Genomic DNA, 18273 nt, shown 5'->3' with positions numbered 1-18273 from the left:
GAGAGAGGCGCCTTGCGCACTCGCTCTCTCACTGGCTCGCGGAAGCTTGACCCCACTCTCCAGATCAGCTGGTGGCGTGTCGTCCAACTCCTGAACAAAGAAGAAGAGAGCAGACATGTGGCTCTTGTAGTTGTTGCGGCATTTAAATTGTTGCTCTGAATTGTTTTTAACGAAGTAATAATTGAAGCAAGAAAAGTATTTGTGGATGAAGTGGTAATAGTCTGTTCAAAGACACCTTACTTTCTCTACGCAATCTTCTGTCTTATGTCAAGTGTTTTATTGATGTGGCATGAAAATAAAGCAGAAGCTGAGATGCAGCGTGCAACGTGCCTGTTTAAATATTTTGTCAAATTAAGCAGAGTAAGATGTCATTAAGTGTTAGTAATCCCAAGAGGTGGAGGCGCGTGTGGGTTGCAGGTGGTGAGACAGAAAGTTTGATATGGATGAAGCGGTTGTTCTCTCCACCCAACAGCAAACTGAGGCGAATGAGTGACTTTAAAATAAATCAAATAAAAAAGAAAAGAAAAGCGAGTCATCTACATCGTACACTATAAAGAGCCCTTATTGAAACTGCTTTCGCTTAACGGCCATACCACCCTGAGAACGCCCGATCTCGTCCGATCTCGGAAGCTAAGCAGAGTCGGGCCTGGTTAGTACTTGGATGGGAGACCGCCTGGGAATACCAGGTGCTGTAAGCTTTTCACCGTCAAAAGTCTCTACTGCAACTTTTCAAACTCAAAAACACCTTCAACTTGCATTCATTTATTACTACACAGAGATCACACACAGAGACACATGTGACAAAATCAACAAGCAATCAATCACCTCGACACAAATTCATGCTCAAATCACAGAATTATCCCTACCTTATTTCATTTTCCACTTCATTCATTCATTCATTCATTCATTCATTCATTCATTCATTCAAACAATCACTCGCATATTCCTTTAAACTACAATTATTATTCTATTTTCTTATAGAAACTTTTTTTACAGAAAGTTATTTATTTCGGAGGCTGTATGTTTCTAGAATGGACGGACTTCACGTAGCAGATATCATAGTCACTTTTTTTTACATAAAGTTATTTATTTCGGAGGGTGTATGTTTCTAGAATGGACGGACTTCACGTAGCAGATATCATAGTCACATTTCTTGATGATACCAATCTCGTGATTATTCTTTTATTCGTGAATATCGTTATTATTTTTAATTATTTTTCTTACTACTGCTACTACTACTACTATGATTCCTGTCCGTAACAGTCGTAGTAGTAGCATTTGCACTTATAACATGAGCGTCTTAGATGCTCCAACAAACAATTGGATGTTGCAGGTTTGTTCAGATTGTGTACAGTGTTCTTTATTTCTAGATATGTTCTGAAGTTTCCAATTCAAGCACTTTTGTAAAATCCCTTGATAGACTCTGTCTAGCAAATGCTGTTAACAAGAGAGAGAGAGAGAGAGAGAGAGAGAGAGAGAGAGAGAGAGAAGAGAGCGGCACGAATTCTCACGCGCTCTCTCACTCGCTCGCTGTTGGATGCCGGCCTCACTCTCCAGTTCAGCTGGTATAATGCGTCCAAGTCCTGAACAAAGAAATAAAGAGAGCAGTGAGCTATGTGGCTCTTGTAGTTGTTGGGTGAATTAAATTGTTGCTCTGAATTGTTTTTAACGAAGCAATAATTGAAGCAAGAAAAGTATTTGTGGATGAAGTGGTAATAGCCTGTTCAAAGACACCTTACTTTCTCTCGCAGCACCAAGTTGTCTTATGTCAAGTGTTTTATTGATGTGGCATGAAAATAAAGCAAGAAGGTAAGATGGAAGTGCAACGTGCCTGTTTAAATATTTTGTCAAATTAAGCAGAGTAAGATGTCATTAAGTGTTAGTAATCCCAAGAGGTGGAGAGGCGTGTGGGTTGCAGGTGGTGAGAGACAGAAAGCTTTCATGCAGGACATGTTGTTCTCTCTCCACCCAACAGCAAACTGAGACGCTTAATGAGTGACTTTAAAATAAATCAAATGAAAAAGAAAGAAAGAAACGCGAGTCATCTACATCGTACACTATAAAGAGCCCTTATTGAAAATGCTCTCTTCGCCATGGCCATACTCACACTTGAGAACGCCCCTTCTGATCCGATCTCGGAAGCTAAGCAGGGTCGGGCCTGGTTAGTACTTTTGATGGGAGACCGCTTGGGAATACCTTTTTTGCTGTAAGGTGTTTTTTTCACCGTCAAAAAGTCTCTACTGCAACTTTTCAAACTCAAAAACACCTTCAAATTTGTGATCATTGTTATTACACAGAGATCACAAACAGAGACACATGTGACAAAATCATAAGCAATCAATCACCTCGACACAAATTCATGCTCAAATCACAGAATTATCCCTACCTTATTTATTTTCCACTTCATTCATTCATTCATTCATTCATTCATTCATTCATTCATTCATTCATTCAAACAATCACTCGCATATTCCTTTTTAAAATACAATTTTTATTCTATTTTCTTATAAAGAAACTTTTTTACATAAAGTTATTTATTTCTGAGGGTGTATGTTTCTAGAATGGGACTGGGATTCTCACGTAGTAGATATCATAGTCACATTTCTTGATGATACCAACTTCGTGATTATTCTTTTTATTCGTGTATTTTCGTTATTATTTTTAATTATTTTTCTTACTATTGCTACTACTACTACTACTATGATTCCTGTCCCAGTAATAGTCGTAGTAGTAGCATTTGCACTTATATAACATGAGCTGCCTTAGATGCTCCAACAAACAATTGGATGTTGCAGGTTTGTTCAGATTGTGTACACAGTGTTCTTTATTTCTAGATATGTTCTTGAAGTTTCCAACTCAAGTCTCCCAGTAAAATCCTGCTGAAAGACCTGTCTAGCAAATGTTTTAAACGAGAGAGAGAGAGAGAGAGGCGCAGACGCACTCACGCGCCTTCTCACTGGCTCAGCGTTGGAACCTGTCCCTCTCCAGTTCAGCAGGCGGTAATGTCGCCCAACTCCTGAACAAAGAAGAAGAGAGCAGACATGTGGCTCTTGTAGTTGTTATGCATTTAAATTGTTGCTCTGAATTGTTTTTCACCCAGTTAACAATTGAAGCAAGAAAAGTATTTGTGGATGAAGCGGCACAGCTCAGTTCAAAGACACCTTACTTTCTCTCGCAGCAATCTGCTGTCTTATGTCAAAGGGTTTATTACATGTGGCATGAAAATAAAGCAAGAATTCCAAGATGCAGCGTGCAACGTGCCTGTTTAAATATTTTGTCAAATTAAGCAGAGTAAGATGTCATTAAGTGTTAGTAATCGCAAGAGGTGGAGAGCGCGCGTGGGTTGCAGGTGGTGAGACAGATAGTTTTCGATATGGATGAAGCGGCAGTTCTTCTCCACCCAACAGCAAACTGGAGACGCTAATGAGTGACTTTAAAATAAATCAAATAAAAGAAAAGAAAAGAAACGGAGTCATCTACATCGCATACATTATAAAGAGCCCTTATTGAAAACGCTCTCTAAAGCTTACGGCCATACCACCCTGAGAACTAATGATCTCGGAAGCTAAGCAGGGTCAGGCCTGCTTAGTACTTGGATGGGAGACCGCCTGGGAATACCAGGTGCTGTAAGCTTTTTCACCGGGCTGTGTTCCTACTGCAACTTGTCAAAACTCACAAACACCTTCAACTTGCATCTATTTATTACTGCATGGAGATCACACACAGAGACACATGTGACAAAATCAACAAGCAACTAATCACCTCGACACAAATTCATGCTCAAATCACAGAATTTATCCTTACCTTATTTATTTTCCACTTCATTCATTCATTCATTCATTCATTCATTCATTCATTCTATTCATTTATTCATCTATTCATTCAAACAATCACTTGCATATTCCTTTAAAATACAATTATTATTCTATTTTCTTATAAAGAAACTTTTTTTACATAAAGTTATTTATTTCGGAGAGAGGTATGTTTTGAATGTGAATGGACTTCACGTAGCAGATATCATAGTGACTTTTTTTTACATAAAGTTATTTATTTGAGGTGTATGTTTTTTAGAATGGACGGACTTCACGTGTGAGCAGATATCATAGTCACATTTCCTTGATGATACCAATCTCGTGGATTATTCTTTTATTCGCATTTCGTCAATATTTTTAATTATTTTTCTTATTATCAGCTACTACTACTACTAAGTGATTCCTGTCCGTGAATGAAATGGTAGTAGTAGCATTTGCACTTATAACATGAGCGTCTTAGATGCTCCAACAAACAACTGGATGTTGCAGGTTTGTTCAGATTTGTGTACAGTGTTCTTTATTTCTAGATATGTTCTGGAAGTTTCCAATTCAAGCACTTGTGTAAAACTTCGTTGAAAGACTCGTTCAGCAAATGCTTTAAACGCAGAGAGAGAGAGAGAGAGAGAGAGAGAGAGAGCTAGCGCACTCACTCACGCGCTCTCTCACTCGCTCAGCGTTGGAACCCGGCCCCTCTCTCCAGTTCAGCTGGTGGCGGTAATGCGTCCAACTCCTGAACAAGGAAGAACAGAGCAGACATGTGGCTCTTGTAGTTGTTCTGGCATTTAAATTGTTGCTCTGAATTGTTTTTAACGAAGTAATAATTGAAGCAAAGAAAAGTATTTGTGGATGAAGTGGTAATAGCCTGTTCAAAGACACCTTACTTTCTCTCGCAGCAATCTGCTGTCTTATGTCAAGTGTTTTATTGATGTGGCATGAAAATAAAGCAAGAAGCTGAGATGCAGCGTGCAACGTGCCTGTTTAAATATTTTGTCAAATTAAGCAGAGTAAGATGTCATTAAGTGTTAGTAATCCCAAGAGGTGGAGAGGCGTGTGGGTTGCAGGTGGTGAGAGAGATAGTTTGATATGGATGAAGCGGTTGTTCTCTCCACCCAACAGCAAACTGAGACGAATGAGTGACTTTAAAATAAATTAAATGAAAAAGAAAAGAAAAAGAAGGGAGTCATCTACATCGTACACTATAAAGAGCCCTTATTGAAAGCGTTCTCTCAAACACGGCCTTACCACCCTGAGAACGCCTCGATCTCGTCCGATCTCGGAAGCTAAGCAGGGTCGGGCCTGGTTAGTACTTGCATGGGAGACCGCCTGGGAATACCAGGTGCTGTAAGCTTTTTCACCGTCAAAAGTCTCTACTGCAACTTTTCAAACTCAAAAACACCTTCAACTTGCATTCATTTATTACTACACAGAGATCACACACAGAGACACATCTGACAAATTCAACAAGCAATCAATCACCTCGACACAAATTCATGCTCAAATCACAGAATTATCCCTACCTCATTTATTTTCCACTTCATTCATTCATTCATTCATTCATTCATTCATTCATTCATTCATTCAAACAATCACTCGTATATTCCTTTAAACTACAATTATTATTCTATTTTCTTATAAAGAAACTTTTTTTTACATAAAGTTATTTATTTCGGAGGCTGTATGTTTCTAGAATGGACGGACTTCACGTAGCAGATATCATAGTCACATTTCTTGGATGATACCAATCTCGTGATTATTCTTTTATTAGTGTATTTCTTTATTATTTTTATTATTTTTCTTACTACTGCTACTACTACTACTATGATTCCTGTCCGTAACAGTCGTAGTTGTAGCATTTGCACTTATAACATGAGCGTCTTAGATGCTCCAACAATCAATTGGATGTTGCAGGTTTGTTCAGATTGTGTACAGTGTTCTTTATTTCTAGATATGTTCTGAAGTTTCCAATTCAAGCACTTGTGTAAAATCCCCGTTGAAAGACTCGTCTAGCAAATGCTTTAAACGCAGAGAGAGAGAGAGAGAGAGAGCGCACGCACTCACGCGCTCTCTCACTCGCTCGCGTTGGAACCCGGCCCCTCTCTCCAGTTCAGCTGGTGGCGGTAATGCGTCCAACTCCTGAACAAAGAAGAAGAGAGCAGACATGTGGCTCTTGTAGTTGTTGCGGCATTTAAATTGTTTCTTGTTTTTAACGAAGTAATAATTGAAGCAAGAAAAGTATTTGTGGATGAAGTGGTAATAGCCTGTTCAAAGACTCCTTACTTTCTCTCGCAGCAATCTGTCTGTCTTAGGTCAAGTGTTTTATTGATGTGGCATGAAAATAAAGCAAGAAGCTAAGATGCAGCGTGCAACGTGCCTGTTTAAACATTTTGTCAAATTAAGCAGAGTAAGATGTCATTAAGTGTTAGTAATCCCAAGAGGTGGAGAGGCGCGTGTGGGTTGCAGGTGGTGAGACAGAAAGTTTGATATGGATGAGGCGGTTGTTCTCTCCACCCACCAGCAAACTGAGACGCGAATGAGTGACTTGAAAATAAATGAAATGAAAAAAGAAAAGAAAAGAAACGGAGTCATCTACATCGTACACTATAAAGAGCCCTTATTGAAAGTGCTCTCTCGCTTACGGCCATACCACCCTGAGAACGCCCGATCTCGTCCGATCTCGGAAGCTAAGCAGGGTCGGGCCTGGTTAGTACTTGGATGGGAGACCGCCTGGGAATACCAGGTGCTGTAAGCTTTTTCACCGTCAAAAGTCTCTACTGCAACTTTTCAAACTCAAAAACACCTTCAACTTGCATTCATTTATTACTACACAGAGACACATGTGACAAAATCAACAAGCAATCAATCACCTCGACACAAATTCATGCTCAAATCACAGAATTATCCCTACCTTATTTATTTTCCACTTCATTCATTCATTCATTCATTCATTCATTCATTCATTTATTCATTCAAACAATCACTGCATATTCCATTAAACTACAATTATTATTCTATTTTCTAATTTAGAAACTTTTTACATAAAGTTATTTATTTAGGAGGCTGTATGTTTCTAGAATGGACGGACTTCACGTAGCAGATATCATAGTCACTTTTTTTTAAAAAAGTTATTTATTTCTGGAGGGTGTATTTTTCTAGAATGGATGGACTTCACGTAGCAGATATCATAGTCACTTTTTTACATAAAGTTATTTATTTCGGAGGGTGTATGTTTCTAGAATGGACGGACTTCACGTAGCAGATATCATAGTCACATTTCTTGATGATACCAATCTCGTGATTATTCTTTTATTCGTGTATTTCGTTATTATTTTTAATTATTTTGCTTACTACTGCTACTACTACTACTATGATTCCTGTCCCTAACAGTCGTAGTAGTAGCATTTGCACTTATAACATGAGCGTCTTAGATGCTCCAACAAACAACTGGATGTTGCAGGTTTGTTCAGATTGTGTACAGTGTTCCTTATTTCTAGATATGTTCTGAAGTTTCCAATTCAAGCACTTGTGTAAAATCCCCTTTGATAGACTCGTCTAGCAAATGCTGTAAACGCAGAGAGAGAGAGAGAGAGAGAGAGAGAGAGAGAGCGCACGCACTCACGCGCTCTCTCGCTCGCGTTGGAAGCCGGCCCCACTCTCCAGATCAGCTGGTGGCGGTAATGCGTCCAAGTCCTGAACAAGGAAGAACAGAGCAGACATGTGGCTCTTGTAGTTGTTGCGGCATTTAAATTGTTGCTCTGAATTGTTTTTAACGAAGTAATAATTGAAGCAAGAAAAGTATTTGTGGATGAAGTGGTAATAGCCTGTTCAAAGACACCTTACTTTCTCTCGCAGCAATCTTCTGTCTTATGTCAAGTGTTTTTTTGATGTGGCATGAAAATAAAGCAAGAAGCTGAGATGCAGCGTGCAACGTGCCTGATTAAATATTTTGTCAAATTAAGCAGAGTAAGATGTCATTAAGTGTTAGTAATCCCAAGAGGTGGAGAGGCGCGTGTGGGTTGCAGGTGGTGAGACAGAAAGTTTGATATGGATGAAGCGGTTGTTCTCTCCACCCAACAGCAAACTGAGACGCGAATGAGTGACTTTAAAATAAATAAAATAAAAAAAGATAAGAATAGAAACGGAGTCATCTACATCGTACACTATAAAGAGCCCTTATTGAAACTGCTCTCCCGCTTACGGCCATACCACCCTGAGAACGCCCTCTAGTGCGCAGAGGAAGTTGGTTTGGCTACAGTGGGGAGAGACATGCTCTCCCATAGTGTTTGCTTTATTTCTTTTATTTTTTGTTCTAATTCATTTTTTACTAAATTTGGTTATAGTGTATTTTTTTCTTTCTTGCTCCCCAGCAGTTTGACTACCTGGGGAGGCGGTTTTTTTTTGTTATTATTTTGGTAGTTTGTTGGATAGTCTTTGCTACAATAACAAAGACAATGGCTGAATACGATAGATAATTCAAAGAATACACAATAATACTTGAAACTGAGAAAATTAAAGGACTGAAAGCAACTGATATTTTGAAGACGGTCGTTGAAATAGTTGGACATGTAAAATTACTTGCTTTAAGACCACGACAACAGGCGGAATACGTGTTAACATTTGCCGATAATGAGTCAATGAAACTAGTAGAAGATGGAATTTTAATCAGTGGAACGCATTGTGAAACCAGACTGCTTGAAAATAATGACATCGTCGTGTCATTTCTGTATCTGCCTGTTTATTTATCAGACAGCATTATAACAGAAAAACTCAGACTGTGGGGTGTCACACCCCTACATCCAATTAGAAGGAGATATTACCCAGGAACAGATATAACCGACGGGACAAGATATGTAAAGGTGCGATTCCCAAAGGAAATCGTGTCCTTGCCATACAGCACTAAATTCATCACAGCAGAGGGTCCACAATATGTCAGAATCATACATGATCGGCAGGTGAAGACTTGCCGATTATGTATGAACACTGGACATATAATGAAGGACTGCCCAAAGTTTGTATGCAGAGAGTGCTGTGAACAGGGACACCACGCGAGGGACTGCACTGCGGCTAAGTGTCCAGACTGCAGGAGAGCACTCATCAGCTGTGAATGCCAGGATGAGGGGGAATCAGCTGAACCTATGGAGGAAACACCGGCAGAAATAGAAGATACTGAGTCGGAACATCAGCAAAGCCGGGTGACGGACACAGGGAAAAGCAATGACCGAGTGGCAGAGCAACAGGTCGGAGCAGCGAGAAAGACAGTATCTACAGAAACGAAAGATGACGACATAGAAAAGGAATCGGCAATGGACGAGGATACAGATCTGGAATTAAAAATGGTAAAAGTAAGAGGAACACTGGATAACAATGGACGGACGACGAGTACAGAACGACGCGGAACTAATTGGGGAAGAAAACTTGGAGACGGATGTGCGGAAGACGACAGACTGGAGAGTAGAAGGAGAAAAAGAATAACGACACTCAATATACAAAAAGTTATAGAAAAACAGAGAGAAAGAAGGGAACTAATGAAAGGACTAAAAAAGAATCTAAGGACTGGCACGTTTGATGGGCTAACGGAAGAAATGTTGGAATAATGACTACTGCATTGTAAGTTAAAGACTACTGATGGAACGCTTTTTTTGTATACCGTAATACAAATAATGACATTTAAAATAGTATCTATCAATGTAAGAGGTTTAAATAATATACAGAAATTTCACACAATAATAACAAATGCTGGAACAGCTGAAATAGTGTGCTTACAGGAGACATATTGGGATGAAGAAAGTGTTAAAAAATGTAGAAACATATGGGATGGAAATATACATTGCAATAACGGGAAGGAAAAACAAGGAAGAGGGGTGGCGGTGTTAATTAAAAGGAACATATGCGAAAAAGAAAGAGTAATTTTTAATGACGATGTGGGGAAAGGTATAGCAATAGACCTAACACAAAATGATAATAAAATAATTCTGTACAACATACATGCACCTAATGAAGAAAAAGAAAAGGTCAGTTTCTTTAGGAAAATAATGACAACAATTGATGGGTGGAAGAATGTTATTTTAATCGGCGATTTCAATATAGCGCTATCTAAATTAGATATTGGAAACGCTATGGTTTTTAAAACAGATAAAGGGCGAGATGAGTTGAAGACATTAATGGAACAGTTTAAATTTGTTGATGTATGGAGGGAACGAAATAGAACGAAAAGGGAATACTCGAGAAGACAAAAAGTGCAAGGTTTAATTAAACAATGTCGGATAGGCCTAGTCCTCTGTACAAAGAAGGTAGAAAACATAACAAGGAATGTATTTTATAAAGAAGCAGGATTCAGTGATCATAATTATTTATTCATGGAATTGGATTTTGATGAAGTAGAGAGAGGCCCAGGAATGTGGGTTCTCAACACAAGTATTTTAAATGACAGAGTATATTGTGAGAGAATAAAAGACTTAATTAAATGGAATTTGAAAAATAAATTGTTCTTGGAAGACAAAAGAATATGGTGGGATAACGTAAAATATGAAATTAAAAAATATTCTATAGAACATAGTACACGTACACAAAAAATTAAAAGACGAGAGGAAAAAGAAGTAAGGAAAGAGCTAGAGAAGGAACTAAAAGAATTAGAGGAAACTGGAAATGAGGGAACAATGGGGAAAATAATAGTACTAGAAGACAAGATAAAGCAAATAGAAGAAGAAAAGTGTAGAGGATTAATACTGAGAAGTAAAGTAAGATATGCGGTAGAAGGGGAAAAGAGTACAACTTTTTTTTTTAACCTGGAGAAAAACAGACAAAAAGCAAATGTGATCAAAGAGGTGCTAAACAAAAAAGGTGAAGAAGAGAGAGGGAAAGAAAATGTTCTGAAAATGGTGAAAGAATACTATGAGGATATGTTTACAAGTAGAGGAATAAATCAAGAAGATGAAGAATTTTATTGAGACACATTAAAACAAAAGTAACAGAAGAGAACAAAGAAATGTGTGATCAAGAAATAAGTGAAGAGGAAATAGATATAGCTATAAGTCAACTGAATACAGGGAAAAGTCCAGGGACAGATGGACTAACAAATGAATTTTATAAAAAATTCAAGCAACAGTTGGTACCAATATTAAAATTAATTTATGAAGAAGTATATAACAAGAAAGAATTAAGTGAAACAATGAAAACTGGCATGATCAAATTAATATATAAGAAAAAAGGAAAGACAGCTGATCTTAAAAATTATAGACCAATATCAATGCTAAACAATGATTTTAAAATTCTAACAAAGATTTTAGCAAACAGACTGAAATATGTATTACCCCAAATTATAACCACTACACAAGCATATGCAGTACAAGGAAGGGACATAGCTGACACACTTTGCAGTATAATAGATACAATAACATATATGAAAGAAAAAGGGAGCGGGGGATACCTAATAAGCCTTGATCTAGAAAAGGCCTTTGACAGGGTTGAACATACTAATATATGCATAACATACTGAGAGAATTTGGTTTTGGAAATAATTTTAGAAGATGGATAAAAATCCTTTATTTTGATGTTTTAACATGTGTGAAATGTAATGGATTTTTAACAGAGTATTTTAAACCCACAAGATCAATTAGACAAGGATGTCCACTGTCGGCTCTATTGTACACTTTGGTAGCCGAACCACGTGGTCTAGCAATGAAAGCTGATGAGGAGATCAAAGGTATATCAATAGAACACAGTGAAAGAACTGAATCAATATACCAGTATGCTGATGATACCACGATTATGGTCGAAGACCTAAAAAGCATTGAAAGGGTATTATTAAATATGTACTGTAGAGGATCAGGAGCAAAAATAAATTTTGAAAAAAGCAAAGGCCTGACAATTGGAATAGCAGATTCCCTACCAGAACAAATCGATTTTAAGCAGGAAGAAGAGATAAAAATCCTAGGGATAGTAATTGGACCAGATGCAAACAGGGCAAATGAAATAACCTGGGAGAGCACTGTAGGAGGAATAGAAAAACGACTAAAATTCTGGGAGAGTCGAAATTTAACAATAAATGGTAAAGTTCTAGTAACAAATGTGTTAATGTTATCCAAAATCTGGTATGTATCGAATGTGACACCATTGCCCTTGAAAGTTTACACAAGAATTAAACAGATTGTTTTAAATTTTTTATGGGGCAAAGGAAGAGTCAAAATAGCATATGACACGCTTATTGGAAGGAGAGAAGAGGGGGGATTAGGGCTTTTAGATCCTTTTATCAGAATGAAAAGTTTGAGAGTGAAAACGGTAAAGAGGTTTTTAGACAAAGAAAATACAGCAATGTGGAAGGAAGTGATGAGGTTTTATCTAAGAAAGAGTGGGGATTTTAATATGGGAGAAAACATTTTATGGATGAAAGCCAAAGGCCACATGGTAAACATGTTACCCTGTTTTTATAGGGAAGTATTAAATGCTTGGGGAGAGTTCCAGAGTAACATTAAAATAGAGCCCATAGGGAGAAAACAATTGTTAGACCAACCACTATTTTTAAATCAGAATATACGGAATGAAAACAACACGATATATTACAAGAAATGGTGGGATGGAGGATTAAGGCAAGTGAAAGACGTTCTATACGAAATAATAGAGGGGTTTTTACCGGTACAGGTGGAAGGGGATGCTATGGTAGAAATCGGTGAAATTGTCAAAAAAAAAACAATAAAAAAGCAATATGAACAACTGTTGAATGCTATACCGAAAGACTGGATTAAAAGAATAAATGAACAAGAGCAGATAGAAGGGAAAATAGAATATCCAAAGGTTTTCTTAAAGAAAGAAAAGGGAGAAATGGTGTGCTTTAATGAAGGGAAACTCATTGAATTTTATGGATATTTTAGAGAAATTGCTTTTGTAAAGTCAACTGCGAATAGCTACTGGAAACAAAGATACCAAGCTTTGAATGAGAAGCATATATGGAGAAATGTAAGACTAAAATATATGGAACCTGTTTTAGAGAATTTTAATTACATGCAAAGACATAACTGCTTACTAACAGAAATGAGATTGTGTAAAATTGGATTAGAGGATGATGCGATATGCAGTGTGTGTAACATAACAGTTGAAGGGTGGTTGCATTTATTTTTTTACTTTGAAAAATTAACAAATTTTATGAGTAAAATTGGTAAAGGATAATGGTAAAGGATATGTTAAAAGAGAAATGGAAAGAACAAATGACACAGAAAGATTGGGAAATGTTGTTTCTATTTGGATCATGCACCAGGATCTGTACCACATATTTTTTAAACCTTATAATAGCTGTGGCTAAGTATTCAATATGGATTAGAAGAAATGTTGTAAAACACAAAAGGGTAGAAGTAAACGTCTGGACAATTTATATGGCAAAGATGCAACAAACAATTGATGCGATGTATCAATATTTTAAAATGAATAACAAATTAGATGATTTTCAGAAAATGGTTGTGAAAGACAATCCTTTTATAAAATGTACATCAAAAGGTTATTAAATACTTATGTAAATTGTAATCAAGCTATGTGCTGTAAATGGATAATATGAACAGTTTTCAATTAATAAAAAAAAAAAAAAAAAAAAAAAAAAAAAAAAAAAAAAAAGAACGCCCGATCTCGGAAGCTAAGCAGGGTCGGGCCTGGTTAGTACTTGGATGGGAGACCGCCTGGGAATACCAGGTGCTGTAAGCTTTTTCACCGTCAAAAGTCTCTACTGCAACTTTTCAAACTCAATAACACCTTCAACTTGCATTCATTTATCACTACACAGAGATCACACACAGAGACACATCTGACAAAAACAACAAGCAATCAATCACCTCGACACAAATTCATGCTCAAATCACAGAATTATCCCTACCTTATTTATTTTCCACTTCATTCATTCATTCATTCATTCATTCATTCATTCATTCATTCATTCAAACAATCACTCGCATATTCCTTTAAAATACAATTATTATTCTATTTTCTTATAAAGAAACTTTTTTTTACATAAAGTTATTTATTTCGGAGGCTGTATGTTTCTAGAATGGACGGACTTCACGTAGCAGATATCATAGTCACATTTCTTGATGATACCAATCTCGTGATTATTCTTTTATTCGTGTATTTCGTTATTATTGTTAATTATTTTTCTTACTACTGCTACTTCTACTACTATGATTCCTGTCCGTAACAGTCGTAGTAGTAGCATTTGCACTTATAACATGAGCGTCTTAGATGCTCCAACAAACAACTGGATGTTGCAGGTTTGTTCAGATTGTGTACAGTGTTCTTTATTTCTAGATATGTTCTGAAGTTTCCAATTCAAGCACTTGTGTAAAATCCCCTTTGATAGACTCGTCTAGCAAATGCTGTAAACGCAGAGAGAGAGAGAGAGAGAGAGAGAGAGAGAGAGAGAGAGAGAGAGCGCACGCACTCACGCGCTCTCTCACTCGCTCGCGTTGGAAGCCGGCCCCACTCTCCAGTTCAGCTGGTGGCGGTAATGCGTCCAACTCCTGAACAAAGAAGAAGAGAGCAGACATGTGGCTCTTGTAGTTGTTGCGGCATTTAAATTGTTGCTCTGAATTGTTTTTATCGAAGTAATAATTGAAGCAAGAAAAGTATTTGTGAATGAAGTGGTAATAGCCTGTTCAAAGACACCTTACTTTCTCTCGCAGCAATCTGTTCTGAAATTAAACAAAGGGTATGCACCATTCATTTTGGAAGGGTTTATTTCTCTTTTAGAGGGACGTGAGAGTGTACCGGTGAGGGTTTTGAGAGATACAGGGTCAACAGAGTCCTTCATTTTGGATTCCATTAGGGGTGCTCCGATCAGGATTTTTGTGGCCGATTACCGATCTCCGATCACTAGAAGCTGTATCGACCGATACCGATTACAGGGTCTATTTTGAAAGTTTTCCATCTGTCCACTGCTACACTTCACAGGGGTGTTTTGTTTTTGTTTTGTTTGTAGGTTGCCATTAAACACCTCCGTAAGGATGGCTCGGACCTGTACATCACCGTTGTAAGTAACCTTACTTGACTGCTGTGATAGTAGCAATAAAGTCCTGTTTACAATTGATTTAAAGACCAAAACTATGCAAAACTAATGCACCTTGCTGTCATTTTCCAGTATAAGAATCCTAGATGCAGCATTAGTTACTGTTCCTGACTACTTTCATAAGTCAACACCCCCACCCCAATCAGACAGTTAGGGTCAATAACTAGATTACATCAAATCACATATAAGCAACAACATATTCATTATAAATTGATCAAGTAACATGATGTGAGCTAAAGGTAACTGATCCTTCAAACTGGCGTACTTTCACCATGGTAACACATCTTACTGGACATCACATGACCTCCAGGATATCACATACATTAGTGAAGAACTGAGATTGAGATGAAGAAACACTAAACAGCAAAGTAATTCCTATAAAACGTAATGTTGTCTTTTTTTATACTTGTTCTTTGTGATTCTTCCATCCATATGCTGCAAAAATCTTTCTTTGAAAGTCTAATTCTCCTCAGTTCAGTCACATTAGTCTTAGCTCACAGCAGCATCTAGGTTTCATATACTGCATCTATAGATTCAGATTTCACAAACTATGCTAATTTTATGTGTGTTTGTTTTTTAATTGCTAGCCTGGCGAGACCTGCAAGCTCCATCTAGAGGTGGCTTTAATGCCAGCAGCGGCGACACTCGGCACATGTGGCAAGGCATCCAGTCCATCACCAACTACAGGCCAGCTCCACCTGCCTGTGACAGTGATGCCTCCCTTCCAGATGTGCTGAACAGCTTCTACGCTCGGTTCGAGGCACAAAATGACGTGACAGCGAGGAAGACCAGCCCTTCTTCAGAGGACCAGGTGCTCTGTCTCACCACGGCTGATGTGAGGAAAACTCTACACAGAGTTAACCCACGGAAAGCTGCTGGACCAGACAACAATTCTGGCAGAGTGCTCAGGGAATGTGCAGAACAGCTAGTAGACGTCTTCACGGACATCTTCAACATCTCCCCGAGCAGCGCCGTCGTCCCAACGTGCCTAAAGTCAACCACTATCATCCCCGTGCCGAAAAAGTCTCCAGTGTCCTGTCTCAATGACTACCGTCCCGTTGCACTCACACCCATCAACATGAAGTGCTTCGAGAGGCTCGTCATGAGACACATTAAGAACCTGCTGCCCCCGTCACTTGACCCCATGCAGTTTGCGTATCGTCCAAATCGATCCACAGACGATGCCATCACCACAACCCTCCATCTGGCCCTCACACACCTGGACAATAAATACACTTACCTACGAATGCTGTTCATTGACTTCAGTTCAGCATTCAATACGATCATTCCTCAGCACCTGATCTAGAAGCTGAGTCTGCTGGGTATCAACACCTCCCTCTGCAATTGGATCCTGGATTTCCTGACTGGAAGACCTCAGTCAGTCCGGATCGGGAACAGCATCTCCAGCACCACCACACTGAGGGCTGTGTGCTCAGTCCACTGCTGTTCACTCTGCTGACTCACGACTGTGCAGCAATGCACAGCTCTAATCATATCATCAAGTTCGCCGATGACACGACCGTGGTGGGTCTCATCAGCAAGAACGACGAGTCAGCATATAGAGAGGAGGTGCAACATCTAACAGCCTGGTGTAAAGTCAATAACCTGTCTCTGAACGTCGACAAGACTAAAGAGATGGTTGTTGACTTCAGGAGAGCAAAGAGTGAACATTCTCCACTGAACATTGATGGGTCCATCGTGGAGATCGTCAAGAGCACCAAATTCCTTGGTGTCCACCTGGCAGAGGACCTCACCTGGTCACTCAACACCAGCTCCATCACCAGGAAAGCCCAGCAGCGTCTCTATTTCCTGCGAAGGCTGAGGAAGGCTCATCTCCTACCTCCCATCCTGACCACCTTCTACAGAGGGACCATCGAGAGCATCCTTAACAGCTGCATCCGCAGACATTTACTCCACTCGCTGCATCCGCAAAGCTAACAGCATTGTGGATGATCCCACACACCCCTCACATGCACTCTTCACCCTTCTACCATCTGGAAAGAGGTACCGAAGCATTCGGACCCGCACAACCAAACTGTTGAACAGATACTTCCCTGAGGCTTTCAGATATCTCAACAGAGAACTGAGCTGAGCTGGACACACACACACACACACAACCAAGATCTGATCTCAACATAGAACTGAGCTGAGCTGGACACACACACACACACGTACAACCAAGATCTGATCTCAACAGAGAACTGAGCTGAGCTGGACACACACACACACACGTACAACCAAGATCTGATCTCAACAGAGAACTGAACTGTGCTGGACATGTACTCGCACACACATACATAACGCACATGCACAAAAGCTGAGAACTGTGTTCCAAGAGGAACTGAACTGTGCTGGACACACACACACACATACTAAATTGTCCTGTTTGCATGCACATTCACTTTACATTTCACTTTATATTAATCCTGTTTACATGTCAATTTCATATTTATATTCACTGTATACACTGTTCTTTGCGCAAAGTGTCAGTTTTATATCTGCATGTCTATATGTTGTTTGTCTGCACTGTCTTGTCTTGTCGTCCTGTGCACTTCTGTTGTATGTCTAGTTTATTTCTTGCACCTTAAGTATAGTTTAGTTTTATCTCTATGTTTAGCTTTATGTTTGTCCGCGTCACTGTACTTTGTCTGTGTTATGTGTAGCACCTCTGGTCTAGGAGGAACGTTGTTTCAATTCACTGTGTACTGCATCAGCTATATATGGTTGAAGTGACAATAAAGCTTCTTTGACTTTGACTTTGACTAATGCAAATGCTATCAAAGCCACCTCACTGCCAGTACGTTCTGCAGCTTGTGGATTGGTTTGAAATGGACAACTGCCTCCTGTTAGTCCTGGAAAGACCAATCCCCTGCATGGACGTGTACGAGTTATGCTTAAGTGAAGGAGGCACACTCACTGAGCTACTGGCCAAAATGATCATGCTGCAGGTGATTCATCTTTCACTATGGCCCCTCTTTGGATAACCAAAGAATTTGTTTGTTCTTGATAACGTGTTTGCTAGCTTTATCAGATGCTTCACAAAGTAAAAATCCCATAAAAATGGAGAACACAAAGTGATGCACAAATTCAAATAATAATGGTGAAACAATCCACAAAGGCATCATTTGTTTTTTGTTTGTGTGTGTAATTTAGATACGTGTGTGATTGAACTGTTTATTTAGGGTTACTGATGTATGGTACGGCTGTGACTATGTGATGTGGCTGTAAGGGTCCAGTCTTGCTGAGACTGGTTGTTCTTTATAGACTATATTACATAATTACAGTGTATATAGTTGTGTTTAGATGAAATTTAGTTTAGCTCTTTTGATTTTGATCCTGAGAGTTTTCTTTAGTGTTCAATGATTGATGGTTATTATTATTATTATTATTATTATTATTATTATTATTATTATTATTATTATT

The 18273-nt window shown here is 38.7% G+C and overlaps 1 protein-coding gene, 2 non-coding genes and 2 pseudogenes across 6 annotated transcripts; all 5 read left to right on the top strand.

The window, feature by feature from the left end:
* The first annotated feature begins 579 nt into the window (after positions 1-579).
* LOC131358438 (5S ribosomal RNA) lies at positions 580-698 on the top strand. The gene has a single exon (XR_009205439.1). It is a non-coding gene; the product is annotated as a 5S ribosomal RNA (ribosomal RNA).
* A 2826-nt stretch (positions 699-3524) lies between these two features.
* On the top strand, positions 3525-3633 carry LOC131358509 (5S ribosomal RNA; annotated as a pseudogene).
* A 1407-nt stretch (positions 3634-5040) lies between these two features.
* Positions 5041-5160, top strand: LOC131358469 (5S ribosomal RNA; annotated as a pseudogene).
* A 1282-nt stretch (positions 5161-6442) lies between these two features.
* LOC131358419 (5S ribosomal RNA) lies at positions 6443-6561 on the top strand. Its single transcript, XR_009205420.1, has one exon. It is a non-coding gene; the product is annotated as a 5S ribosomal RNA (ribosomal RNA).
* A 1489-nt stretch (positions 6562-8050) lies between these two features.
* LOC131357481 (uncharacterized) lies at positions 8051-17557 on the top strand. 4 transcript variants are annotated; one of them, XM_058396459.1, is made up of 3 exons: positions 8051-9416; positions 14764-14814; positions 15438-17557. In XM_058396459.1, exon 3 carries the CDS (start codon positions 15503-15505, stop codon positions 16154-16156), a length of 654 nt encoding a protein of 217 aa, XP_058252442.1. In that variant the 5' UTR covers positions 8051-9416; positions 14764-14814; positions 15438-15502; the 3' UTR covers positions 16157-17557. The 4 variants fall into 2 exon arrangements, 3 of the variants coding, with proteins under 3 accessions (XP_058252442.1, XP_058252441.1, XP_058252443.1); XM_058396458.1 differs by lacking the exon at positions 8051-9416 and adding an exon at positions 14325-14493.
* Positions 17558-18273: the final 716 nt, after the last annotated feature.

The sequence above is a fragment of the Hemibagrus wyckioides genome, linkage group LG08 (genome assembly GCF_019097595.1).
Source record: "Hemibagrus wyckioides isolate EC202008001 linkage group LG08, SWU_Hwy_1.0, whole genome shotgun sequence".
Lineage (NCBI taxonomy): Eukaryota > Metazoa > Chordata > Actinopteri > Siluriformes > Bagridae > Hemibagrus > Hemibagrus wyckioides.
Note: the sequence above shows the minus strand (reverse complement) of the source record. Positions and strands in the feature narration are given on the sequence as shown.

Bases quoted from the DNA above. Each gene is read 5' to 3' on its own strand.
- LOC131357481 (XM_058396459.1), top strand. From the start codon at position 15,503: ATGTGGCAAGGCATCCAGTCCATCACCAACTACAGGCCAGCTCCACCT.